Source organism: Aphelocoma coerulescens, chromosome 2 (assembly GCF_041296385.1).
Source record: "Aphelocoma coerulescens isolate FSJ_1873_10779 chromosome 2, UR_Acoe_1.0, whole genome shotgun sequence".
Classification (NCBI taxonomy): domain Eukaryota; kingdom Metazoa; phylum Chordata; class Aves; order Passeriformes; family Corvidae; genus Aphelocoma; species Aphelocoma coerulescens.
In genome coordinates, this window is record NC_091015.1 from 140,795,559 (window position 1) to 140,822,993 (window position 27,435).

The 27,435-nt window shown below is 36.8% G+C and overlaps 1 protein-coding gene across 1 annotated transcript; it reads left to right on the forward strand.

The window, feature by feature from the left end:
* The first annotated feature begins 4,547 nt into the window (after window positions 1–4,547).
* On the forward strand, window positions 4,548–24,328 carry ATP6V0D2 (ATPase H+ transporting V0 subunit d2). The gene is made up of 8 exons (XM_069005037.1): window positions 4,548–4,824; window positions 11,628–11,799; window positions 13,590–13,768; window positions 16,456–16,535; window positions 18,408–18,485; window positions 21,743–21,919; window positions 23,296–23,373; window positions 23,896–24,328. The coding sequence occupies exons 1-8, from the start codon at window positions 4,695–4,697 to the stop codon at window positions 24,055–24,057; spliced, it is 1,056 nt and encodes a 351-aa protein (XP_068861138.1). The 5' UTR covers window positions 4,548–4,694; the 3' UTR covers window positions 24,058–24,328.
* The last annotated feature ends 3,107 nt before the right edge of the window (window positions 24,329–27,435 follow it).

Sequence of the window (27,435 nt, forward strand, 5' to 3'; positions counted from 1 at the left end):
ATTCCTTGAACAAAGACCAAAAAACCAAAAGGCTTTCTGACCTAAAAAGCTGCTCGATTATCTTTTGAAAGCAAGGGAGGGGGAAAAGGAAGCTCTTTGATATTTCATAACATCATTGAGTGGTATTTGTGAATCCAATATCAAAATAAGACTTCTAACAAGGAGCAGTTGTCAAAGATGTATTTTATGTAAATTCAATCAAAAGTTAATCAAAGATAGGAAATCCAAAGATAGGAAAGTTAGGGGTGCATATTTGCTGTGAATTCTCTCAGCAAAGACAGAGTAAATTGGCCAGGGTGCAGGTTAACACTGGGTGTGTCAACTGGGTACAGCATTTTTTTGGCACAAGAGGGCTCAGCTATCAAGATGATCTGCTTGGGAATGCATCATTTTCATTATTTAAAAATAGCTACAAAGCATAGTAGCTGGATTGTGTCTACACAGGTATAGTCTATCATTCTCAATATTCATATATTTTATGAAAGTACAAGATATTTTATTTATTTAATACATTTTCAATTTTAAGCAGTCACAGATATAACTGTATTTGGACTGTTTCTTCATGGCTGAGAGCAGTTGAAAAAAGTTCAGAAACTGGGATAAATGTAATTGTGTTCTCTGTGGCTGAGCTACACTTCTGCTACCCATGCCAGCATACTTGCATCTCCATGGAGTGCTAGGTCCATGCAGTATCCAGTTGTTTGTGATATGCATTTTACAAAAGTTGCAGGTACTCAGCACCTCAGAAAGGCTGAATCTCAGGTTTACGTATTGCAGTCAGAATTGTCCTGTTATTATTTCAGAAAATAAGGTATTTCAACAGATCACATTTTGGAAAGATTTCTAGAAATGGGTCACACCCATTCAGAAATTTAGACCAGAACATTACAGAATTTACAAAGGTTACAGAGTTTTGCTGTAATTGCCTTTCAATACCAGCACAAAGATATGCAACAAAAAAACCCCACTAGAAACACTGAATTCCAAAAGTAACTGTTAGTAACATTCCAAAAATAATCTGTTTATTTACTATTAATTGGTGTTTGAAAATTAAAATATTTTTAATCTGATTAGTGCACATCTTATAATTTTTACTTAACCAATCTGAAAGAATTATCCATTTTGGGGGGGGGGGGGGGGGGGGGAGAGGCGGTGCAACATCTGGTAAAACAAGTTATGTTTTTAAAACCACATCTGATTTACAAGGAAGAGAGGAGCACTGACAGGATAGGAAGTTAGGTCAAAAAATCTCCCACAGCCAAACAAAAAGAGTCAATATACACACCAATGAAGAAATCTGTTTCACCCATACATTGAAGCAGCATTGTACACTGATAAGAGTGAATCTGTCACTCATAATGGTAATTGTCTTGTAAACAACTGCATAGGCAAGACTTGAGTGAATTTTGTTTCTGCATAAGATAAAGCAAAATTTAACCAGATATCTGACTGCCTAAGGCTGACATAGACTTCTAAATGAGATTCCAAGATGAAAAAATAGCACTTTTACATACTTCTAATGAGAAAAGAGTAACCTTGAATTCATGTGATTTAGCCAACATTCCAGTGATCTAACACCATTTACTCATTCTTCTGCTGATTCTTTGTCATTTGTTCTTCAGTATTAACCTCGTGGCTAAGAGCTGTCAACTGTGTTTAAAAAAGAAAAAAAATAGAGGAAGTTCTGAGAAAAATCTGTGGATATAGCCAAAACACTGGTAACACGGAAGGATTTTGTTTGTCACTTATGAGTGAATAATCACGATATGTCGGATTTATCGTTAATTTTAGATTAGCTGAAAACAAATTCGAAAAATGACACCGTTTTTTCATGTTTCTTTCCAAGTTTCTCTCAGTGGAGGTGAAAAAAAACTGGAGTAAGGTGGCTTAGAGCAGTGTTATGGGGACCTCTTGTGGTTAAGCGATATATGCGTTTTGGTTCAGTCTTGAAAACTTGCCGTATCAAAGGTTAAATTCTGTGCTTAGATCTGAAGAGTTTTGTGTTGCTAAGGCTGCTTAACCTGAAATAACTCCTCCTCCCACCCACACTATCAATATTTGTTTAGCTCACTGCTAAAAGATTCTTTTAAAAATATCTCAACCTTTGCACTCCACAAACTTAACAGGTGAGAGTATCGTATTTTCTCACATGGTAATTTGTTAAAGCAAATTCACAGCTCTATACAAATAAGTTCATTAATATGAAACCAAATAATATTTAATAAAACTGTGCCCACTACAAGTGTGAAAGAAACCATATAGTACTAGACACTCATAACAAAAGCATTTTATTGATAGATTGCAACAGTAGATATTGAATATATTTATCTTTACATAAAATTTTAGTGCATTAGCTAACTATAGGAATCATGTTTAAATTGTTGCTAAAGCTGTCTCTTTTCCACAACTTTTCTTTCAACAAAAATCAGAGGTCAGAGAATTTTCTGATGTTGCCAAATGCAGCCTATCAATCTGGATCAAATTATCTGACACTTCATCCCTTAGTAGATAAAATCACTCAAGACTTTATCCTGATTTTCCAGTTTCCTGAAACCATTCAAAACTACACTGATTTAATTAAACATCTTTGCTGAGTGATTATACTTCAAGTGATGGTCTCATCAATATTTATGGCTCTGTGGTAGTACTTTCCCACTGGAGGATCACCAGTGGTGGTATTTACACCTGCCAGACAGCGTTCACATGGCCTTACTAAATTTAGGATCCATTGCAAAGCCACTTCTGCACTGGTTCTGCTGTCTGAAGCTTTGGAAGCTCATCAGCAGCACAACCTTGGACTGCTCCCAGCTGGACATGTGCCACATTCTGATAGGCTGTGGCTGCAGCTGGGGGCGGCCTGAACTCAGCTGCTGTGAGACATTACTTGTTTATGCAACACTCACTTTGGAGATCTGGAGGTTAAACCTACACGCTGCTCTTAAGTGTACGCAGCAATTATTATTGCCTCTCCCCCATTTTTTCTTTGAAAAGGTGAAAAACAGAGGCTTTTGAGCAAAACATGCTGGAACAAAGATGATGACAACAACAAAAAAGCAGGTTTAAGTTAAAATGTGGTTATCTTCACGTGTCAGTAAGGAAGCACTGATGGCGGTCATGTATCCGGAGAAATCTCTCTGACTTTTGAAACATCATCAACAAAATTCTACTGAAACCTTCTTGCCTCAGGAGGTTCTGAATACTGCTGGCATGCAGACTTGGGAGACAAAACCAAATTGTTTGTGTGGGGGAGGGAAATGTTTTGTTTCCATTGTCTAATAGGCCTAGTTTGTCTCATTCTTCTTTAGCTGGGTTTACTCTGCAGTGTTAAGAACTGACTGACTTAACTGTAAATCCAGTGTACAAGTAGCAAACTTCAATACTCTTGGCCCCATTGAACTCCCAACTAAATACAGTTTGCATATCTGAGCATATGATTTTTCAAAATGTCTCAATGCTGTCATTATTTCCCCCACTGTGGGTTACAGGTGGGGTAATATCCAGCCTGAGACAATTTTAATTTGACCCTCAAGGCGCAGTTGTATCAATCCCCTGGCTCAGCAAAACTGCCCAGTGGCTTGTGGCCACTTCTTGCCCACTGAAGGCTCCTGGCCAGTCAGCCAAGAAACCAGCCAGCTAGTGACCTCCCCAGAGGAGATAGGCGGTGGCTGTTTTGGCAGCAAACATGCTGGCATCCTGTGTCTCATTGTGTGGCATTCAAAGCCTTGCCATGCCAGGAGCAGCGTGGTATAGTCAGGAATCATCTGGTGAGTACCAAGGTCTCATCAGTTTCTCCCCTCCCAGGACAGAGGAGAAGGTCTCATAGTCACAGCCATGTCCCACTGGCTGCCAACTCACAACTCTTGCTGCAGCCACATTTCATCACACGGGTCAGTAGAGAAGGCATGGTGCATGTCTTCAGCCAACACAATACACCAAACATGTTCAAAGGTCTCAAAAACGAGTGTGTGTGTCTAGGTATGAGTGGCACACTGGGACAGACTATGGTGTTGAGGCAGGTTTTGAATACTGGCTTTCAAGGACAATGAAAGTTAAACCATTCAAAAACCTTTCACCTTTGCACATCATCTAATGTTCACAGTAATTATTAGAAAGCTCTTATAATTCCTATACATATTTAGTGATAGAGATGAGCAGCAAAACATTTCCAGCGAGCAAAAGCACTAAAAAAAAGAAGGTAATACAGAGACACTACCAAACCATCTAAGCTCCTTGAATAGGCTATGTTCTGCCACAACCCACTGTTTTACTGCAGAAATAGTTTCTCTATAGGCATTCTCAGATAACTTCCTGTTTATAATACAGTTAAGAAATGCGAAAGCTTTATCAAGCTGTTAATGTGCTTTCTCATTCTCCAAGCAGTGCAGAGCATCCTTGCAAGCAGGGGTTAAATCCTGTACTTCCTTTTTGGCTTCTCTTTCAACAATAATAGGTTCATTTTCTGGCTTTGACAGGAGGGAGTTGGATTTACTGGCTAGCTGTTGTGTAAGCATCAACTGTACTGGAACTACAGTAGGAGCAAGAAACAGGAAGAAACCAGTTGGTAAAACACAATCATAGGGCTGGCAGGAATTCCATGACTATTTGTCACTCCTTCCAAAGAGGAGGAAAACAGTTGGTGGCAGATATTCAGTGCCATCAAGAACCCAGAAGAGAGATCAAATATCTTTTTCTCCATGCCAGGATACTCAGAGTTTTACTTCAATGTGGACCACGGCTACTTGGAGGGTCTGGTCCGAGGGTTCAAAGCCGGGATCTTGACAAGTGCGGATTATGTCAATCTAGCACAGTGTGAGACACTAGAAGGTAAGTCTGCTGGTTTATTTTATTTAGGAAGAAACATTGTTGCCTAGGCATTTGAAGAAGGGAAGGTAAAAGACTGAAGTATTGAGAGCTTATCTTAAACCCAGAGATAACCTACATGTCCTTTGAAGAATCTTGCTCATATTTAAGTTAATCATTTTCCATAGACTGTGGTTTGCGTGCAGGCTGTGATTTGCAAAGCAATAGAGATGATGGGACTTTTGGTTTACTGATAAGGTTTAGAAATCTCATCCACAGAGTTCTTACAGAGACTGGCAACCTTCTCCCAGATTTTAACAATGCTATAGAACAGTTCAGGTGTGGAAGTTTCATACCATTTCAGCTGTATAAAATAGTTTCCAAAATCTTATTAAAAGCTTACCATTTGGCTCTGAGTTTCTCTATAAAATAAATAATTTTACCAATTGGTTACTTCATGAGTTTTAGGGCAATAGTGGATACTCGTCTTACCAGGAACAGAAAACTAGACTCCACAAAGATAAAACTTAGGGAAGTAGAAAAAAAAAAAGAAAATCTGTCTTCAAGGTGACTTTGCCACGGTAATAAAGAGAGCACACAGTAGTTTCCAAAACAGCTTTCCGTGGCCAAGACTGGTCACAGCCTGATGAAGACAGACTTGTACCAAAGAATCATATGACGTACCTTTAGACACTTGGCAGGAAAAAAATGCAACAGAAAGTAATCACCTTTCTAAAGGAACAGAAAGTTCATTTCCCTGACTGCAAAATGAAAGCTATGATTGTACACTCAATTTCTATAATGTGCAGTCTATTAAATCAATTTGGAAAAGGAAGAAGGAGAATGAATAAGCTCACTCTATTTTAAGCTTTGGTTGATTTGTGCATGCAGTAATGGGTTTGGGGTAAGAAAAAGTGAAGAATGATCATTCTCATATCCAACAGTTTTGAGGCTGTCTATTAATATAAATAATAACATAAGTCTGGGAAGATTGCTTGCCATTCAACTCTCAGATTAAAACAACTACATTTAAAGAAATGCAGGTAGATATTTACCAGTCCACAGCATAAAGTTCCTCTTACAGTCAAAGAAGAGATTATCAATGCAGTCAATGGAATCTAGACCCTGCTCTACTGACCAATTGCATGTGTCTACTTCTGCTGATAACCTGGAGAGCTGTATCAGCTCTCCATTTAATACAGTGGCAGTTTAGACACACAGAACATATGTATACAATCACTCTGAGAACTGAAATCTATCCCTTATGCCAGCTGGAAAAAATCTACAGTTTCTTTATCCTATTTGTTCTAGCAGTTGTGATCTATGTAACTTAAAGAGTCTACAGAAACTCTTGATGTTGTATTTAATTGTGAAGTGAAAAAGTCCTGCTGCATAAGTGTACAGACTTCAGAAAAAGGTAACAGCTTCAAATACCTATAAAAGACACAAAGGACATCAAATAGGTAGAATAATTAAACTTTGTTGTCACTTCACTTCTCCCTGCAGATGAGCTCAATAAATGATGTCATCCAAAGCTCCATGAAGGAAAAAAAATCCCGATTACTCTGAATAAGAAGAAAGTATGCAGAGTTAAAAACGTACAAGCAAAAATGATTATTTGCACCCTTCACAAAAAATACTTGCTCATGTTAAGTTTAGAATAGTGAAAAAACTCTAAATTATAAGTCATGCGACAAGAAAGTTATTTAACACCATGAAGTAGTTTTCAAATATTTCTGAGATATATAAACCTTCAATATTTTTAAGAGCATGCAGCAGATGATCAGGTAATAATAGAGAGATAAAAAACACTTCAAATTAAAATTTACAATAGGAGGAACAATTAGTTTTATTTTTGAAACTTATTTTTTTCCAGTGTTCATTCAATTTTGGAATGCAAATTATTTCATCAATAGAAGCAGCAGCCTTCATCATCCCTCCTACAAGCACATCTCTACTACCCACTATCACTTCCCCTTTTTTGCTATTCAGCTACATCTCTTTCACCATTGTAACATTTTTCTACTTATTATAGACAGCTAACAGATTCCCACCATTTACCTACCAAATGTATTCTTTATAATGAAAATATGAGACATATTGGGTTTCTACATGATGTTAACACACTTATCTCTCTGCACATGTAGGATGCTGTAATACTGAACCTGCACCATGAGTGTACAGTGCACCAAACCCACAGACCCCTACCTCTAAAGTAAACTTCATACATTGTCTTTTGTTTCAATTTGAAATATTCAGCAAGTGTATTTGTGCTGCAGTACTATGATGTTTGTTCAGTAGTGCCATCATGTCTTCACATTAAAAGGTAATAAATTTACCCTATTCTGCATTCTGTGGCTTAGCACCACACCACAAAAAATGGCCTAAGTTAAAAACACTATAAATACGCTAAAACAAACAAGTAGAAAATAAAAATCAAAACCACTCAAAGTAACCCATAAATAGAAACAAAAAAGATCTTTTAATTTCAAAGTGGTTTTGGTATCTCTAGAGAGGAAACCATAATGTCAGCACTGAAGAACCACAAGAAGAGCTGTAGATTAGTGCTTTACATCTGCTTGATAATCACAGAGCGAGCGTAAAAGTGAGACGGAAAGAAGAGAGAAGACTTCTAACAGATTAATGATACCACTGTGTTCTCTCAATTCAGGGCCATACAGACTGGAGGAGAAGTTTTCAGCTTCATTTAGAAATCCTTTTGGGCTTGGTTGAACTACTGTGATTCCCATGCAGCTACCTCATGGGCTGCGTTCTTCTAGTTTGGCCCTATGGCATCATCTATTTCAAGGGAATGAGGTTCCCAGAGCAACCTTGCTGACAGTTTTTGAAGTAGAATGTGGGGGTGTGGGGTGTGGAGGTGTTTAAATGCAGTGCTTTGTTCTTCTCTTTCTTTTTTGTGTGATAGAAAGACTTCTGCTCTGTAGAAAGGAGGCTAGGTCACAGAAGGACAAGCATCACAACTCTGCTCCCTACAAAATCACCGAAATAAGTTTACTTAGCTTGCCAGAGCCAGGGCCTGCCAGCACATGGTGGCTGAAATAACAGTGTTAACTGAGCGAAAACTGTGGCTAGTTGGTTATTTGGCTATCAAAGTCAGGAGTCAGATAAGTTACCATGAACTTGATGCCAAAAAACAGGTTAACACTTTGTTCAAATTCTCACAATACTCTTTCCTTCTTTCTGATCAGGATCATTTCTATCTTAACTGCATTCATCTTAAACTAGTCTCCCTCTGTGCATTGATTCATTTTAGTCATACTTTAGTTAATTGTGTTTGTTTGTCGTTCAATTGTGAGTAAACTCATTATTTAAGGTAATACTTTTCTTGTAAGTTGCTTTCCTGCATGTAATTTTATGAGAAAATACACAATGCAGACAGATGACAATCAAAATGGATGGATGACAGCTGAAATACAGGAATTTTCTTTCCTAGGGATCTTTATGACAAAGTCCAGAGTCTTGTGTAGGTCCCCAAGAGACCCTGAAAAAAGGGGCAGCTACAATCAATAAAAAGTTTTGGTGAACAGGAATGTCTGAGGCCCCTGTGATGCTCAGCCATCTACTCCTGCTGAGTCACCAAGTCATGTCTCTAGTGCAAGGGTCTGACTGAGATAGTTCCCAGGCTGTATTTATACCAGCAGCAATGAAAGGACTGTCATTTAGGACCACCAGATCAGTCTCTGAGCTGCACTGAACTCTGTCTTGATGCAAACTCTGATTATGACATTCCTGATTGATATTATATGGTATTGGATCTTGGGGATGATTATTTTGGCCAAGACCATGAGGTAGGGTTGGATATTTTTTACACATACAGTATGCATGCTGACATTTATTAATTCAGTTAAAGAAATATATCTATAAAGCAGGCTGTGTAACTGACAGGGTTATAAACCCAACATTCCTGGGTATAACATTTCTTCCTTAGCTTCTGGGAGATGGGTAAGGATATTTAATGTCTTATAGATAACATTTTTCATGCCTTATATTAAGGCATGGTTTATGAAGCCACTCAATCAATCAGAGAATTGAGGAAGAATAACAAAGTCTTGTGAAACTACTCTAGATCAGCAGGTTTTTGTTTCTGTTCATCTTATGATGATGTTAAGAACACTTCAGAATGGTGAATAATTGGGCTGATATTTGGGTGTTACAGTCTGCTTTAGGTAGTTAACCCCTGAAGACTACTGTGTTTGAAAGGCATTTACAGAGTGTGACTAAAGGTAGATATCTGGGGTTCATCTAAAATGGAATTGAGGAAAGTTGGAATTCAGCTCTGCATCTAATAAAGTAGTATTATCTAATCTCACCATATGCCAAGTATTTTTACACTCTTTGCAACAAAAAGGAGAAAAGTAAGAATGAAGAGTTTTCACAGGAAATGTAGGTGTGAAATCAAAATATTAGTGATCTTCTAAAAACTTGGTTTTACATAATTAGACTAATTTCTGGGTATAATTCTGCATTTATTTATGTCTTAATCTTGCTTACCTTTCCCTCTTTCTTCTATTGTGTTTATTTTTTTCGTATTTGTATTCTCTTTCTCTACTTCCTACATGGAAGCATGTACTGAAACTATGACTTTTTCTAAGTGTGTTATGTGATTTGATATGGATGTGATGAACAGACTATATTTGGTGGATAAGGAACTGGCTGAGTGGTTGCATCCAGAGAGTAGTGGGCAATGCTTCAAAGTCCAGACAGAGCTCAGTGACAAGGGTCTTTACTGGGACCAGTACTGTTTAGTATGTTCATCAGCGACACAGGTAGTGGGATCAAGTGCACTATCAACAAGTTTGCAGGTGACACCAAGCTGAGTGGTGCAGTTGACACAACTGTGGGATGGGATGTCATTTAGAGGGACCCAGCAAAGCTGGAGAAGTGAGCCCACGGGAATCTCATGAGGTTCAACAAGGCCAAATGTAAGGTCTTGCACCTGGGTTGGGAAATCCCTGGTATCAATACAGGCTGGGGCACGAAGGAATTGAGAGCAAACCTGTGGAAAATGACTTGGATATCTACTACTCTTGGATGAAAAGTGAGACGTGAGCTGACAATGTGTGCTCGCAGCCCAGAAAACCAACCATATCCTGGGCTGTATCTAAAGCAAGGGAGGGAAATGGTTTTCTCCTTCTACTCTGCCCTCATGAGACCCCACCTGGAGTACTGTGTCCAGCTCTGGGGTCCCCACCTCAGGGACCATGTTCAGGAAGAACATGGACCTGTTAGACCAAGTCCAGAGTAGAGCCACAAAGATGATCCGAAGTCTGGTGCATCTCTCCCATAAAGAAAAGCTGAGAGAGTTGGGACTGTTGATCCTGGAGAAAGCTCTGGGAAGACTTTATTGCCAACTTTCTGTACCTGAGGGGGGCTTACAAGAAAGACAGAGACAAACTTTTTAATAGGGCCTGTAGCGATAGGACAAACAGTAATGGTTTTAAACTACAAGAGAATAGATTCAGACTAAATACAAGAAAAAAATTTTTAAAAGGAGAGTGGTGAAACACTGGAAGAGGTTGCCCAGAGAGTTTAGAAATATTCATGGCCAGTTTGGACAGGACCCTGAGCAACGTTGAGTGGCAGCCAACTTGCATAGAAGACTCTGAAGCTTATCTCAGTAAGCTACAGTGCTAAACGTAGGAGTCTGAATTCACAGTATACTAGTTATTTTGCTTTAATTCCCAGTGTAGGCAACCTTATTGCATACTAAGTAAGGATACACATTGAGAAATAGGCAAAAGTAGAAACTGTACTGAAAATTCTTACCTTGCTGGCTGCAAATTTACTTCCTTACAGGTACACCCTTATTTCCATCAGTGGGAGCGTTGCTGTTCTTTTCCCTAACCCTCACTTCATATTTCATATAGAAATCTAATTATTATGAATGCCCAAATCATTTAAGAGTATCCCAATTTCTAATTTGCAATAGTTTTAATACAACATTTGAACATAATTATGCATTGCAGCATGAGCTTTTCTAAAAGAAAACGTTAAACTGCTTTGAACAGCAGTTTGAACTGACTCAAATGCTTGCTTTTGTCTCATGCTAAAAAATGAGAAAATTTATCGTATGAATTCTTTGATACCATGAAAGTTTCATTTAACTTTGTGGTCTAAACAACTCATTTTCCCCAGTCACCAGGGTTAAGAGCTCAAACAGAAAATGTCACAGTGGCCCAAGTTTCTGGAACAGCTTCTAAGGATTTGCTAGTAGCAGCCATAAATCAGAGAAAGCCAAACCAGAAATGTTAGGAGAATATAGCTCTACCCTTTCAAGTGCTCCACTACAGAATCCATTTGGAGTCCAGAATGTGCGCCAGGCAAGATGTGCTCTCTTCTTCAGGCAGCCTGATAACAGAAGATTATAATCTTACCTGAGATTTAAATGTTTCATAGAAATATATAAGGTCTTATTAAAGTTAAAGGATGATTCCTATTGATGAAAACAGTCCATGGGAGTGCAGCAGACAAAACAATTGATGTGTTATAATGGTGCAAATCAGTGAAATCGAAACATTGAACAAACCTGATGGGGATGGCACTAGAGACAGTAGTAAGTAACACTCTGAAAATGGCATAAATTATTTGTTCTTTCCTACAGCATACAGTAAATCTTACTGGTAGAAGGCAGTACAAATTTGCATAAATTTTGCATTTATACTATATTAGATCTACGCAAAAACTTTTCAACAGAGTATGATCAGTTGCTTAATAGAAAAATATATTAGAAATTAACTTTTTTAAAAATTCAGTCTGCAGACAATATGACAGTCTATTCTCATGATCTTTCCTGAATTTAATTCCAGATCTGAAGTTACACCTACAGACTACAGACTATGGCAACTTCTTGGCTAATGAAACTGGCCCTCTCACTATTTCCACCATTGATGATAAACTGAAAGCAAAACTACTCACAGAATTTCATTATTTTAGAAACCATGCTTTTGAACCACTTGCCACTTTTCTGAATTTTGTCACGTAAGTAATATTACTACATAGCTTACCACACAGTGGTAAAAAAAGCAGTTAAAATTGTGCAAATGCAGCATATTGGAAATTCTATTAAGTTTTAAAACCAGAAAAATTACTTTGATACTGCTACATTTGCATACTTTATTTGCTAATATAAGTTCTGAAACTGTATGTGTATATGAAGACCTGTTGTCTTTGCCACTAATTATTTTAAAGAACAGAAGCAGATTCTTTTATGTGAACAGTGACAGAAGAAGTGGTAGAGATTGTGAAAAATGGTTAAAATCTTTAAACACTATTTAAGTCAGAGAACTTGAAAAACTGACATTTTGGGGGGGGGAGTGTGACTCATGAAAGATTAACAGTTTCGTGATGTACACAGAAGTGATTTAATTCCTAGGCATGTGGCAGGTTGTAGACCTTTTTTTAAAGGGGGAAAGACAACACATCCTACACCTACCATACTTTTTATATTATTTGAACCAAATAAATAAAAACTAGGAGAACTTTCTGTGGCATATTGCAAGATATTTAGATCCAAGTAGCTTTCTTTGAAAGTTCAGCTGCTGTTTGATGCCAGATGAAGAGAAAGCTCTGATCTCAATACCATCACAAATAGATGAAACTTGCAAATCAATGGTTTAAACAACTTCAAGAACAGGAATTTGCTTTATAGCAGTACAGCAACATAGATTAGCAAAATACCAGTAGGATATTTTACCTAACTATTTACTCCCCTTGATCTTATCCTTTTAATATATTTTAACAAGAACAATTAACTGTTCAACTAACTTTCAAGGATTATTTTTATTATAACAGTAAAAAAGAAAGTATATATATTTTTTTCTGGTCATATGTAGCTGACCACTTTTATTTAGGTTAATATATTAATAGGACCTGTATTCACACGTTTACGTTTTGTTTCAGGAAATAAAAATGAAAACATGAAAGCTATGGCAGCTCTTTTCTCACACTCATTGACGTGAATGTATACATGTGTATGCACAACCTTTGCACACTGTTGTTTTTCAAAATAATGGATACACTAATTAAACATATTTCACACAAATCATTGAACTACATTCCACCAGATCCTCCACCCCTCTTCACAAATGTTGGGTGAGAACATATTAATCCCTGTATGTTTCTAGCTGTGTTCTTAGTCAAAAATGCAAGCTGAAGACTGGCATTCAAGGGAATAGTGTTCCCATTTCCAAGCCACTGGCAAAACTCTTATCAACCTCTTTGACAGTGAAAATAGTATGAAGCAAAACTTCTAGTAATAAAGAAGTCTGTAAGAGCCTGTTCTTAGTTCCCTCATGGGAGGATGTTTAAAGCTGAGTGAGAAGAAAACCCCGAGGTTGGACCATCTGCATGAACTCTGCAGTTTTAGTGCTGAGATTCCCATGTACTTCTCTGTCCAGATGGTATATATGAAATAAGAAAATCCCAAACTAGAAAAGTTGCTAGCTCAGCTTTGGATACCACTCATTGTCACTTATTATAGTGAATCTACATCTCTCAGCTGTTATGCTTATTATAGTCATATGTCAGCACCACCTTCTTTAAAAGTGTCCATTTTCAGAATCCATCATATGGTTTAAAACTAATTCTGTGTTATCTACTTGCTATTTAAAAGCTTCTGTTGATATTTAATGAGGTACTGATATAGAATGAACATACATTCTGATAATACTTTGGTATTATGGCTAATTTTCAAAATTTGGGGGTTGTATTTTTTCAACTGAAAGTTGATTATAAAAATAATTTATTTTTACTTTTTCTTTCCAATACAGATACAGCTATATGATTGACAATGTAATTCTTTTAATAACTGGCACATTACATGAACGACCCATAGCTGAACTTGTTCCCAAGTGCCATCCATTGGGAAGCTTTGAGCAAATGGAAGCAGTCAGCATTGCCTCAAATCCCACTGAGCTCTTCAATGCAATTTTGGTTGACACACCATTAGGTAAAAACACTAAATTATTTCTTATCTTCTTCTCAAAACTACTAATGCTGTATGACAAAGAGCAGCATGTTTCCCACTGGATATGCTGTGTTTTGGTAACACAAAACTTGAACTGTGGATCAAGCACTTCCAAAATGGTGTTCAGGACACGTTCTATTAACATATATTAATAGCTTCTATATCCACCTTGGGTGCCAGACACAGAGAAAACACGCTAGTCAAGAACTATAATGTATATCTTTTATATCCAAAGTAGTCACTGATTTAAAGCATCTAGATTTTTATTTCAACACCTACATCTTTATTAAAAAATATATCTTCACTAAGGATCAAGCAGAAAGCTACTAATACATACTAGATGTCATGGTAGAACCTAGATTCCCTCTTGAAATTTGGGCGTGGTTCAAATATAAATAAAAGTCCTATTTTGAAGAACTAAATCTAAGAGTAAAACAGGGTAAAGTTTGGGAATGTCACATTATGAAATTAAGATGAAACTCTGCTCAATGTGGTGCAGCAGCCAACACAAACAAAACCTAATAGGCTGTGAAGGGCACTGAGAATAAGGTGGAACTGGATGGATTTGAATGTATATGAAACCATTAAGTGCTCTCATCTTTAGTACTGTGAGAGGTTTTGGGTTCTGCTTCTCTAGAAGGTGTGGTAGGTTGGCTCCAGACAGAAAAAATTTCCCACCCAGCCACTTGCTCACCCCTTACTCTCAGCACAATGAGGGGGAGAAAAAAGGTGGAAAAAAGAGATTGTGTGTTGAGATCACCCACAAAGTACTCTTGCAGGCAAACCAGACTAAATTTGGGGGGAAATTAACTGGATTTATTACTGATTAATGTATGACATAATTAATTACTGATCCAGATATAAGGAAACAAGCAGAAAATAATGAAACATTTAGACACTTTGGGAAAATACCTTTCCTCCAGCCTTTGCTGCTCCCTCATGCCAGGCTCCTCTTCTCTGCCCCCTGTTATCCCCACAGGTAACACTGCATCCCTCAAGAGAGGCATTGTGTGTCGCAAGGAGCAGGGGGAGTTTAGAGCCATAAAATCATAGAATAGTTTGGGTAAGAAGTGAGCTGAAAGATCATCTAGTTCTAACCCTCCTGCCATGGGCAAGGACACCTTCCACTAGACCAGGTTGCTCAGAGCCCCATCCAATAGGGCCTTGGACAATTCCAGGGATGGGGCATCCAGAGCTTCCCTGAGCAACCTGTTCTAGTGTCTCATCATCTTCACAGTAAAGAATTTCTTCCTAATAACTAATCTAAACTTATCCTGTTTCAGTTTAAAGCCATTATCCCTTGTCTGATCATTACATGCCCCGGTAAAAAGTCCCAATCTGGTTTTCAGGTAGGCCCTCTTCAGATACACCTGCTCCACTTGGGCTTGGCTGTGCCCTGTGGTGGGTCCCAGCTGGAGCTGGCTGTGTCCAGCATGGCACACTCCTGGCTTTTCCTCACAGAGCAGCACACTCCCACCAGTGCCTGGGCACTGGCACAACTGTACAGTGAAATCAGAGAAGGAACAGAGCAGGACAGCCAAAATGAACAGTGCTGCCATGTGTAGACAGGCTAAAAAGTCCAGAATGCAGTTCAGAGTGGACAAAGCCAATGAGAGATATGGACACGGTTTACAGAGTCCTGAGGGCAGTGGTTTGTTCACAGTGAGTTATGAACCTACCAAATCCTTCAGAAGACCAAATCCCAGCAGAAAACTAATTTAAAAAGGTAAACTAAACCACTGTTTTCACATAGCTGGTAGTAAATTTCTGGGGATTTTTTGCTAAACTAGTTCGTAAAAGAAGAGAGCTGTATCAGTTTTTTAAAGTCATGGGACAAATTTATGGGCAATAGATCTATAAGGAGAAACTGAAGGGAGCTCTCAGAGCTACACTTTGTGATAGGCTTCATTTAAAATCTGGATGCTGGAAGAGTAGGAAGGGATGAGACCACAAAACATGGCCAGACTCACATCCTCTCTGTAAATGCCGTCTTCCATTGCCACTGCTTGAGACAACACTCTGTCATATAGTACTGCTCTGCCCCGCTGGGATAGCTCAGGAACAGTGACAGGCACACATTATTATGAATATCATATTTTTAAATGGTTCAGATGCACAAGTGAAACTCATCCACTGCCTCCCTGCTCAAAAGCTTGCTCTTTAGTCAGCTCTGCAGAGGACCCGTAAGCACAGATGGCCAAGGTCAAAGCATGTGACCTTTATCAGCTGCAACCTGTTGCCTTTCCCACAATATATACGCAAAGAAGAAAAGGGAAAATAGGAAAGAGGGTTCTCCTTAATAATTGCAGAATACCTGCATGATTTCAGACAAAAATTATTTTTCACTCACTAGAAAATCGCCATAATAACCAAACAATACACTTCAGAGAAGATTAGGGCTTTCATTAGCATTCCTATCTGATTTTCTCTGAAGATATGGACTCTGGCTACAGCACTGATTGATTCCCCTCACTGCAGATTCTCATTAAAAAGGAGGGGATAGGAGGATAAGGGAAAACCAAGTGGATTTTTCTTCCTCTCTGTTATATCACCCTCTCTTGTACAACAGAACCCTTGGATCCTTGTTCACACACTGGTGAGCAATAGACAGGAGATGCATATTACCAGCATGCAGATTTATACTGCTATATTATAAACTCTACTTTCAGCTGCTTTCTTTCAAGACTGCCTGTCTGAAAATGACCTGGATGAAATGAACATTGAAATAATGCGCAACAAACTGTACAAGGCAAGTTTTTGCAACATAATGATAATATTTGGGGTTTATCAAAGTGTCTCAGCAAAGCAGGTCAGTTTCATTAACCCTGTTTTATGGATGGGGAAACAGAAGTATGGTGAGGTAAAGCAAGCTGTCTGAGGTCATCTGGTTAATTTCAAGTCCAGGAATGAAACCCAGCTGCTTTCATTTCTACTCCACTCTTTGGGGAGTTTTCAAATTTTAGGTCTGCATCCAAATTCTTATTTAATATCTCATTCATGAAAATGCTCTAGATGTCAGGCTAATATCCAGATCCAGATTTGTTTATGAATAACTCAGTTATCCACCAAATGCTACAGAACTCTTAGGTCCTAAGTGAGTCTAGACAGGCTTTTGGCTAACATTTATCTTTATATATATAAGGAAGATGTGATTGGAAAGGGTCTAAAGATGTGATTTGAAAGGGTCTAATCGTTTTGAGTCTAGCTAACATAATTTTTACTTAAGGATTTTGTATAATTTTCTTCATTTTTAAATAATTTTAGCATTGTTACAGCACAATGCTGCAAGGATATGTATCTAACATGTGCCTTGCATCTTCTTTACAAATATTAGCAAACAGATCACTACTCTTATGATGGTCTCTTTAAAGGCTATACATACTCCAATCCATTAACAGCTCCTCCTGGCACATTATCCCTAAAATCTTTATTATCTTTCTTTCACAGTGGATGCCCCAGACTGCAGGAAGTATTTTTACAGTGATCTGATTGCACTAGGGGGAAAGAAAAAACTCCTCTGTTTGTCTTATAAATTATATTTATAAATTCCCAAGCCAATGTTTAATTCTTAAAACTTTTACTAATTCTTTCATTCAATACAACATCAATTATACCCAAGTATTTTAATTTCTTCATGTATTATAATTCTTTTACAGTACCACTGTAGTAGATACTTCTTCCAATTTGGTAACATACATATTTGATTCTTATATCCTATGTGGATGACCATATATTAACACTTAAATCTATTTTTTTTTCCTTTTTGCTCATCTACTAGGGGGACCATTCTGCAAACACTATTAAATTATTAATATAAATTTTCTCCTTTTCTTCAGCTGTCAATGTGATCAATTGTTTCTGCTCCATTATCAGATAGCACTATACAGAACCTAATGCATAATTCTATGCAGTAGATCCCCCTTGAGATGTCTACTTAAAATTCACTTAATTGTGTAGTTAGTGACAGCTCCTAACAAGATTGTGTGAAGTTGTAGCAAATGCATTTTAACATAAATATTCCCTAAAACAGTATTTTGGGGGATGGAGAGTCAGGGGGAGCAGCATCTCTGAGATATTTAGTGTTCTTTCTGCACAAGTATTTTCAAATGGGTGCAGATGCCAGAATCCTTAACAGACCAGAGGGCTCTGCAGACCAGTATTACAGAAGCTTTGTCTGCTGTTCTGTCCTAATCCAGGGTTTAGGTAGAGCAGCAGGGATTAGTTTGTGTATCCTCATACTGCTGGCCCAACAGCCGTGGCATATGCCCAAATCCCCTCCTCCACACACTATAAATGAAGAGTTTCCTCCAGCCATCTGCTTATTATGCAGTGGAAGCTCAGTGGAGCTCAAAAAGTTCCTTCTTTAGAGCACAAGTAAAACATAATATTTGTCCTATTACAATTTTTGAAAATATTTGAACTCAAATTGTAGTAACCAGACATTTGCAGTTGAATATTTCAACTTCCATTTGAGCTAAGTAATTAAGCACATACCTAAATTTAGATTCATAGGTGGAATTATCAAAGTTAATGGAAGTATTTAAAAATGAGGTTCATGGCTTTGTGCAATCCTAGTCCAGGTCTTAAGCAGCATTTAAAATATTTCTCTTCTTTCATGTAGTCTTACCTTGAGGCATTTTATAAGTTTTGTGAAAAACAAGGTGGTACTACAGCAGAAATAATGAGACCTATTCTTGAGGTAAGAAACATTCAGTCTTTATACATTAAAGAACTCCACAATGTTGTCATAATTATCTCACTTTGTTTTTCCTGTTGAATCTCTCTCCATTTGCAAAGTTATCTGTCAAATGTTTGCTTCTCCTCTAAATATACCTGTTTTTCTAAGATGTAATGAATAGTGTATTCAAGGATGACTTTTGCCTTTTGACTAGAGAAGCAGCTAGACCATCACTAGGGAGGAGCCAGTCTCAGTTAATATTTTTCTGTAACAGAGAGCAGAACAGAGTAAATGGTTTGCTAATCTCAAACTGTTGCCCTTTAGCATTTCTCTCCATTATGTAGAAAACCCAAAAATGTTGATTATTGATTTTGGGACAGCTAAAGCCTGGCATTACTGCCTATTTACTAATCAATAATCTTCAAGCTTCATGGCAATATTATGTCTGTTTACTCTCCTATTAAAATTAGTGGTTGAGGTTAGGGTTGAGTGACCTTTGGAATTAGTGTCATATAAAAACAGTCCAACATTCTGTGTTATATTTTTGTCTCGACTCAGAAAAGTTTAATATTTCTTTTTTCCTTGACATACAAAGTTCCTAATGTCCTCCTCCCAAAGCATACATGATATCTTTATCGCTGTTATTCTAATAAAAGATGCAGAAATTTCTAAACTTGAATTCTCAGCATTCAGGTCCCCCCCCCTTTTTTTTTTTTCCTCACATGATCTATCACAATTCTTTGCAGAGGTTGAGAGCCAGACCACCATTTGCTTCCAGGAGTCTTTTTTTCTGGATAAGCAATTTTACTCCTGGAAACAAAAAAAAAATTCACTGAGGTTTGATGACATCACACTGAAAGTTTGCATTTAGAAGAGAGATAATAACCCTGGGAGCTTATCCCTGAAGGAAGAATGGGTCTGAATTACATTTTACAAAACAATGTCCTAAAAAGGATTACAATTTTCTATTTTAATTAAGCAGGTCACAATGTTTCAATTTATAATCTAAAAAAAAAATACTTCTAATCAAGTTAAATTGAATAGAAATGAAGTATTTTGACTTTTCTTTTCTTAAAAATAAAAATCAAAAGATTGGTTGGCAGACATAAAGGCATTTTCCACAGTTGATTCAGACTTTTCAGAAAGTTCATTTTTAAATAGAAATTCATGCTGAGAGCAGTATACTTACTAACATTAGTTTAAGCATGTTGTAAAACTCCCTCTATACCAGTGGTAAAAATTTAGCCTATCATAAGATTCTTTAAAATCCCTATCTAATGTCAATCAGCCAGGAGGATAAACTTTTCTATAGAATATTTTTTTCTATAGCATTTTGTTAATCTGAAGAGACACATAGAGCAGACTGCTAATGGTTAGATTTTAAAAAAAAACAAACCCAAAGTTTAATTATTCAAAAGAATACTTGCTATTTATTTTGTAATTGTATATGTAAGACTACCAACCTGACCCTATCAGAATGAGGCTGAGGTATTTAGCTCCCCAACTCCTTGACCACTGCACATGGTGCCAAACTTCCATATTAAGAATACTGATGATCTCTCTTCCACCATGGACAACACATGCATGTTTAGCCCTGAATCTGGCAAGAAACTGCAGGACTGCACTGCACTGCAGATAGAGCTGTGTCTGTTACCATGGCCCCATGCTAAATTCTGAACTAGCAGTCTCCCACATGGAAACTTATGCACTTAGGAAATGGTCATCCTCTGACTTGACCTCTGCCTGCAGCAATCAGATGGACTAAGTCACCAAGTAACTGCCTCATGGCCTTACTCTCTACAGAGAACCTCATGTGCCAATAATTTGATGAATTGAGAGGTCTGCCTGGATGGGAATGATCCTGCAAATTCTCTCAAACTGGAAGCCACCAGAAGCAGAACCCCCATCTGCTACCATTAGTTGCAGTTGCCTCTAACATGTTTTTTACCAACAAAATAGTACACATCTAACAGCTAGATTCTACATGACTTTAAGAAGTTAAAAAACGAAAGCATTTGTCCCTCTAAAATGGTTTCAGTAGGTCTAATATGCCTATTTTTATTAATAAGGGAAGTGAAATTTGGCCCTGTTACTCATTAGCTAGAAATCTTTTCAAGCACACTTATTTTCTTCTCATTACTTCTTTATTGTTTACTCCTTTTCCTTACTTCGAAGTCGGTGCCAGCGGGTGGTGGGTTCCTGTTATTGTGTGTTCCAGTACACAGGAGTAGATGTGAATATGTGTTTAATGGCTAAAGTGGCAGATTTGTGCTGCAAATGCAGCCTTATTATTCAACTGAAAAGAGTACCTCTCTGCTTAAAATAGCTCAAATATTCACAGCACAAGAAATTTTGTAAGCTGCCTAAAATGTGCATATACTGTATATACTTCACTTGGAAGATTTCTCCTGCATAATCCCTGCAAATAGCAAGGCCTCTGCTGTTCTAAAACGTGAAAGAAAGTAATAAAGGAAAGAATTAAAACCGTAGTCAATTTAGATCTCAAGACAGAAGAAAAGATTACTTTTATTTACTATTGCATTTTTAATTCATACTGTAAGAATGGTAAGTGAAATTTTGCCTTGCACAAAATAAGAACCTGAGATCTAGACATTGGATTGCCTTTCAGTCTGCTGCTGCAGTGAAAATACTTTAGATATTACAGGCATCTAAACCTGACAAAAGAAATATAGCCTTTGATTCTATGTATTAAAAAGTAACTGTTATTTGAAACACTTAAAACTTTAACTTGGAAAGCAAACGGCCCCCTCCTCCTTATTGAAATATCATTTTAAAGATGCGCATTGAGAAATTATTTTGTTTAGGATTTTCATTCAACCTTTACTATCAACAGCACTTTGAGCTACCCCAGAGCAGTACTATTGATTCTTGTTCCTTTCCTTCATTATCATTATTTATAAGATTATTATTTCATAATCTTACACATGAGGGTGTGAGGATTTTTTTTGTTGTCAGCATCTGGGTAACTAAGCGGGGAAATGAGGAAGCAGCAGAAATGATATTTTTAGTACAAAGATCACAGAATAAAAGCTGTGGTTGCAAAACCTTGCTTGATTTTCTAATTAAAATTTAAGGCATAGTTGCAAAGAAGAATTTATAATTTCAAAAACAAGGTATGTTTCCAGTGCTCTCAAGTCAGCTTTTTTTTTCTAATTAAATTTCCATAGTTCGACTTACTAAAAACCCCAAAATATGTCCACACTAATTTAGAATGAGATGTCTAATAACACCTCTTTATCTTTGTTTTGTATACTAAGTTTGAGGCAGACAGACGAGCCTTTATCATCACCATTAATTCATTTGGCACTGAACTGAGTAAAGATGACCGAGAGAAGCTGTATCCAACCTGTGGAAAACTTTATCCAGAAGGCTTACACCTGTTGGCCAATGCAGATGACTACGAGCAAGTGAAGTGTGTTGCAGAATACTATGCAGTACGTAAACTAATTTATTAAAACAAAAAACCAAAATACAAATACTTAACATCTCCTGACATCACCAAAATTTTGAAGAGTAAACAAATAAGTTAAAGAATTTTTGAGAGAGGAAAAAATAATCAGAGGTACTAAAGTTCCCATAAAAATGTGTATGGGATCAAAGACCTTTGATATGAAGACATAAGATTAAGATAAGACATTATTACCTTAGTACAATACAAAGTTCCTCTTAAGAGGATGCTAAAGTAAGACCAAATCACATCCTAGTAAATAAAAATCTTCCTACTCCATTAACTGTCCCCAAACGGAGTTTCACTTCATTGCTGCTGCCTCCAAGATTTTGGAGCATAGCCATACATCATTTTAAACTGAGCTGACCAAACAATTCATGTCACAGGTAAGTGCAAACCTGATTTATTGCCAGTATGCCATAAAAATTCCCTTCTGAAAAGTTTTTTCTAAGTCACTAATTGATTCAAAGAAGTAGATGAAAATGTTAAGATTGATGCAAACAGTGCTGTTATTAAAGATTAGTTAATCTGCAACACTTGATCTATGAATTAACTGTTGTACTCTATCTGTAATATTTAAGTTATCTCTAAGTAGGTACACAAAACAAAATGTTGTCTGGTCTATTGCTTTTTCCACAAAAAACCCTCACAAAGCTGGAGCTGTGTGTAAACAGAACATTTTAATCATGAGTTACCATGTCAATGGGGTATGGAGCAAGACTATTCATGAGATGGTGGGTTATTTAGATGAATTTGGGAACCATTGCAGTAGACCTATACTACAGTCCTGCTTTAAGGGAAAAACAAACCAAACACACAGAGAAGGAAATTACACAGAAACGTAACACCTAAGAAATCAAGTCAAATATATCCGCACAGGATATTCCAGGATGAAAAATCAGAATAAGGGTTTTGAGTACAATATTAATGCAGGTAAAGCAAATCCAGCTGACTACTGGAAATAAAAGGAGCAGCCATGTGAGGATCAGAGTCCAGCATTTAGAGCTCTGGCTCTGAAGGATACTATTGGTACAAGAAGTTCAGTGCTCTCTGTCCAAAGGAGTGAAAGGTCACGTGTCATTCTACAATAAGTGTCTTTTAGTGCCTTCAGTAAATTACTTTAAATTGTTGGAAATGATGATAAGAAATACAAGAATAAATGTGATTTTTCTTTCTTTTGCTGACTTTTAATGCTTTTATGCTTTTAACTTTTGATTTATGTAGAATTGTAATCTATACATGAGATCTTCTATACAGAAAGATTACTTAACATAGATTAATTTACAAAGTAATGTAAGGTGTCTGTGCTGCACAGAATGCAAATGTACCTTACTTATATGGAGTGGTTGTCTATGCTTTTAGGAATACAAGGCTGTGTTTGAAGGTGTAGGGAGTGGCACTGGAGAAAAGACACTGGAAGATGCATTTTTTGAACATGAGGTAAAAGCTTCTAACCTTAAAATATAAAAATGAATGTTACTCCCATGGAATAATAATTAAAAGAAGAATGAGGTACCAGGCTTTTGGTTCTACTGTACTGCTTTGTATTCAAGAACATGGATTTTCTATGGCTGTCAACATTTGACTGAATCAAAATAGAAGGATTTACCTTTTAAAGTAAAATTAATCCTATAGCATTCTTCTGATGACTCTTTATAGAACTGTCAATCCTGATAGCCTATCCAAAAGACCTCTCATAAATACCACTTAATGAAATTTCTTTTGAATAGTCTACTAGAAAAGGTATTTCACCACTGTCCTTTATTTCCCACAATATTGCTGTAGTCTATTACCAAAATTAATCCACAGATGACATTTCAATTACATTGATACTCAAGAGACTGCTAAATATAGTCATGGTTGCAAAGCTCCAAGAAATCTTGATCATAAAAGCTACCATATAAAAATCCCATTCGCCTTCCTTGCTATTTTATCATAACATTTGTTTCATCTTTTCTACAGGTAAAGCTGAATGTGCTTGCATTCAACAACCAGTTTCACTTTGGAGTATTTTATGCCTATGTGAAGTTAAAGGAACAAGAATGCAGGAATATTGTATGGATTGCTGAATGCATTTCTCAGAGACACAGAACCAAAATTAACAACTACATTCCAATTTTCTAAATCTGAGAATCTATAATGCTTGAAAAGATGCATCATTTCATAGAAAAGAAGAAAAATCTTATTTCAAAAATTAACTCTTATCAGATATTTTAAATTGTATTAATGAGCCTCCTTACATACATCAGTATAGGGAAAAAAGTAATACTATTAGAGATACGAGTACTTCATAAGGAAACACTAATGGATTTACTCCCAGTTTTGTTGGTAGATTTGTTCCCCACTGTGCCTATTTTAATTTAATTGATCAATAAAAACCTCCTGCAAGGTCTTACATATATATTTTTTCTCTTTTGTGGAAGCACGATTTGTATCAATGACATTTGAAAAGCTCTTTAATGGCTTTTTTTAAATTAATGTTTTTTTCAGAGGGCCAATTAAACCACTACTTCTATCTCACAGGGTCTTTCTCACGGCATACAGATTGTATGAAGGACTTAATACACAAATAAAAGGGAAATTCTGATATTTCCCTTAACAAATCTGAAGGGGGAGCTTCCTGAACTTAACTGTGACTCCTCTCTGCAACTAAATGTAAATAAGTAAATTCAGTGTCACTAAAATGTTTTTGTTTCTTCCTCTATGGTCGAATGAGGTGTCAAACAATGGGGGCCTGATCTGGCCCACAGCAATAAAAATGCCCCCTCCCAGCACACCAAAGAACTGTCTTTATGTACATACCAGGGATGATTATGAAACATGAATGAAAATGCCAACCAAGTCTGTATCAGTTATACATCAGACACAAACAACACCAGCTCTGAGCTATTTGAGGACCTGGCTAGGATCAGTAACTAAAAATAGAGGGAACAGTTGAAGCCAGATTGTAGCAGGACAAGATTAATTCTGCCGAAGAAAAAGGAAGGATTTTGAAAGCCTTATCAACATTTTGCCTTCCTACTCTATTCCAAGAATTTGCCCTTTTATTGTTCAAACTGGCCATACCTTTATTTTCTGCATGACTTCTCAGTCTCAGGCTGCACAACAGCACATCTCACTGTTTAGCTAGTGTTCCTCCAGTAAATATGATATAGAAATACAATCCATTTCCTGCTGAGTATACAAAAAAATAAAATATATCTGATGTCAACACCTCAGAATTACAGAAAATATTCAGGCATCATGGTTTAAAAACAGATATAATACAGCTCTCTCTATAATATGGAAATGTGCACATGCATTCATACATAAAAAGTAAGAAACTTATGTGGTTTTTTTTATAAAACCACACTTCTTGAACTGCAAATAACACCCAAGGGCCATATCCCAGAACATGCTATACTCATTTAATGCAGAATTGAGAAGATTTTAATATTTTGCTTTATTTTGAAAACCAGACAACCTTATATTATTACTTTAAAAATACTTTCACAATTTAGTTTAGAAATAATTTGGTAGGAATTAAGAAAAATTGACAAAAAATTTATAAGGGTATAAGCAAAGAATACAACTCTTATAGATATAGATATATCTTTAGTAGACCCAGCAATTCAGAATAAAATAAAAAGAAACAAAAAATAGAAACTGAAGATTTGTGGATTGCAGTTTCATTTTGGCATGTGTAGTTTCCTCCTTGAAACTTTTATTATCTTGGATTTCTTAATCCGTATTTTTCAGTCTAACCTGTGATCAATGCTTTCCTATATCACAAATTGTATCACAAACTATTTCAGAAACTGCAATAGAGAAAGCAATAGAAAACATTGCCATAAATTTGTAGATTTGTAGATTTTTCTTTATTTGCATTAAAATTACATGAAATTGTATAACTGCATTAAAAAATGTTGGGAGCAGAAGAATAACAAAATCAACTGGTCTGGGACACAGAAACTTAATTAATACAATTCAGCACAGTGCATGAATACTTTTTCTGTACTGATAAATCAGGCCTCCCTACTCGAACAAAACAAATGAGCTGACTTTCTGCCAAGAATTTTCTGAAGTGATTTGGAGGGGAAAGAATCTGCTCTCCACCCTAAATCATTCTGTGCCAGAGAAGATACGCAGCTGCTGTTGCTGCAGTCTGGATACTGTTGGCTCAGAAAGAAGTGAGCAGGAATTGCAGCTTTCATGACTGTGTTGTCAGCATAACTGGTCTTTAGACTATGGAAAGGAGAGCATCAGTTTTGATTGATGCTTTTTTCAAAACAAATGTCTAGATATTTGCTAAATGAGGACGGGATGTTATAGATCTCAATTATATTCAATTCAAGGACAAGCAAGCTAGGACTTTAAACTTTTAAGTCCTCAAAACCTATCTTTTTCTATAAATAATATAATTTACATTACTCCCTTGTTAGTAAAATATTCTTCATGCTGCTGTACATATAAATATAAATCTATAGATCTATAAATCTGTATATAAAATAGAATCATAGAATTTACTGAGTTGGAAGGGACACATCACATATACATAAAAATTGTATAAATAATATAAATATATATAAAGGCCATGTATCATCTCTAACAAGATGGAAGTTCAGATCACAGAATCACTACCAAGGACATCATTAACTTCTTAATGGAAACTTCTTAATGGAAATGTCAACCTGTAACATAGGGGAACAGGAAGCAATCACTTTTCATCTTCTTCCTTTTACCTCTCAAACAATAGGAACTTGTGTTCACACTCTTTAATGGCTAAGCCTATCCAGAGAAATTTGTTCAGTATGATTAGGTTGACTATGTCCCTTGAGCTGCATCTTTAATGAGAGATGGAGAGCAGGACCAGGAAAGAGTTTCTGGTGAGCTTTGAGAGCTGTGAATCTTTCTTTCCCATCTTTGTCTGAGCTGTAACTCAGGCTTGATGTGCTTGCCATCTGCTAAAAACTGCTGGGCAGCACACAATTGTGGATGGACTGGGCTGCAGTGTTAGAAGCACTTCCCATGCCCAATCCCTCCTTTCTGCATGAATTACTGCATTAGGTGTGTTTGTTAAGAACCAAAGATTTATAGAAAGAATTATATCAGCATATGATCATAAGACTCTCTCTGGACGCACAGTCAGCTGACAATACTAAACTCTCTCCTTCTGGTTTGGTCAATTCCAGCATGACTTTCAGGAAACACCAAAACCAATCCAGTGTCACACTTGGCTTACGCTACCCATTTATGAATGTTAGAGAAGCTAATATTGTACAACTTTATTTTCTTTCATGCATGACAATATATTGCTTTCTGGTGTTACTAAGTATCCCTAAGTTACAGCATATATAACTTTTCAATAACTCAACAGCAAAACAGCAGATCCAAAGTATATGAATGTAGAGATAGCTGGCCAGGGGTTGGATTTGCATCAAATTTATAAAGCTGTTAGGATGAACATTACCATAATAGTTTAAACAAGAAATAAGACAAAATCCATTGATGTGCTAGACAACT

Coding starts and splice junctions, on each gene's coding strand:
- ATP6V0D2 (XM_069005037.1), top strand. CDS start 4,695: ATGCCAGGATACTCAGAGTTTTACTTCAATGTGGACCACGGCTACTTG. Junction 4,825..11,627: donor ACAGTGTGAGACACTAGAAG/GTAAGTCTGCTG, acceptor ATTTAATTCCAG/ATCTGAAGTTACACCTACAG. Junction 13,769..16,455: donor TTTGGTTGACACACCATTAG/GTAAAAACACTA, acceptor CTCTACTTTCAG/CTGCTTTCTTTCAAGACTGC.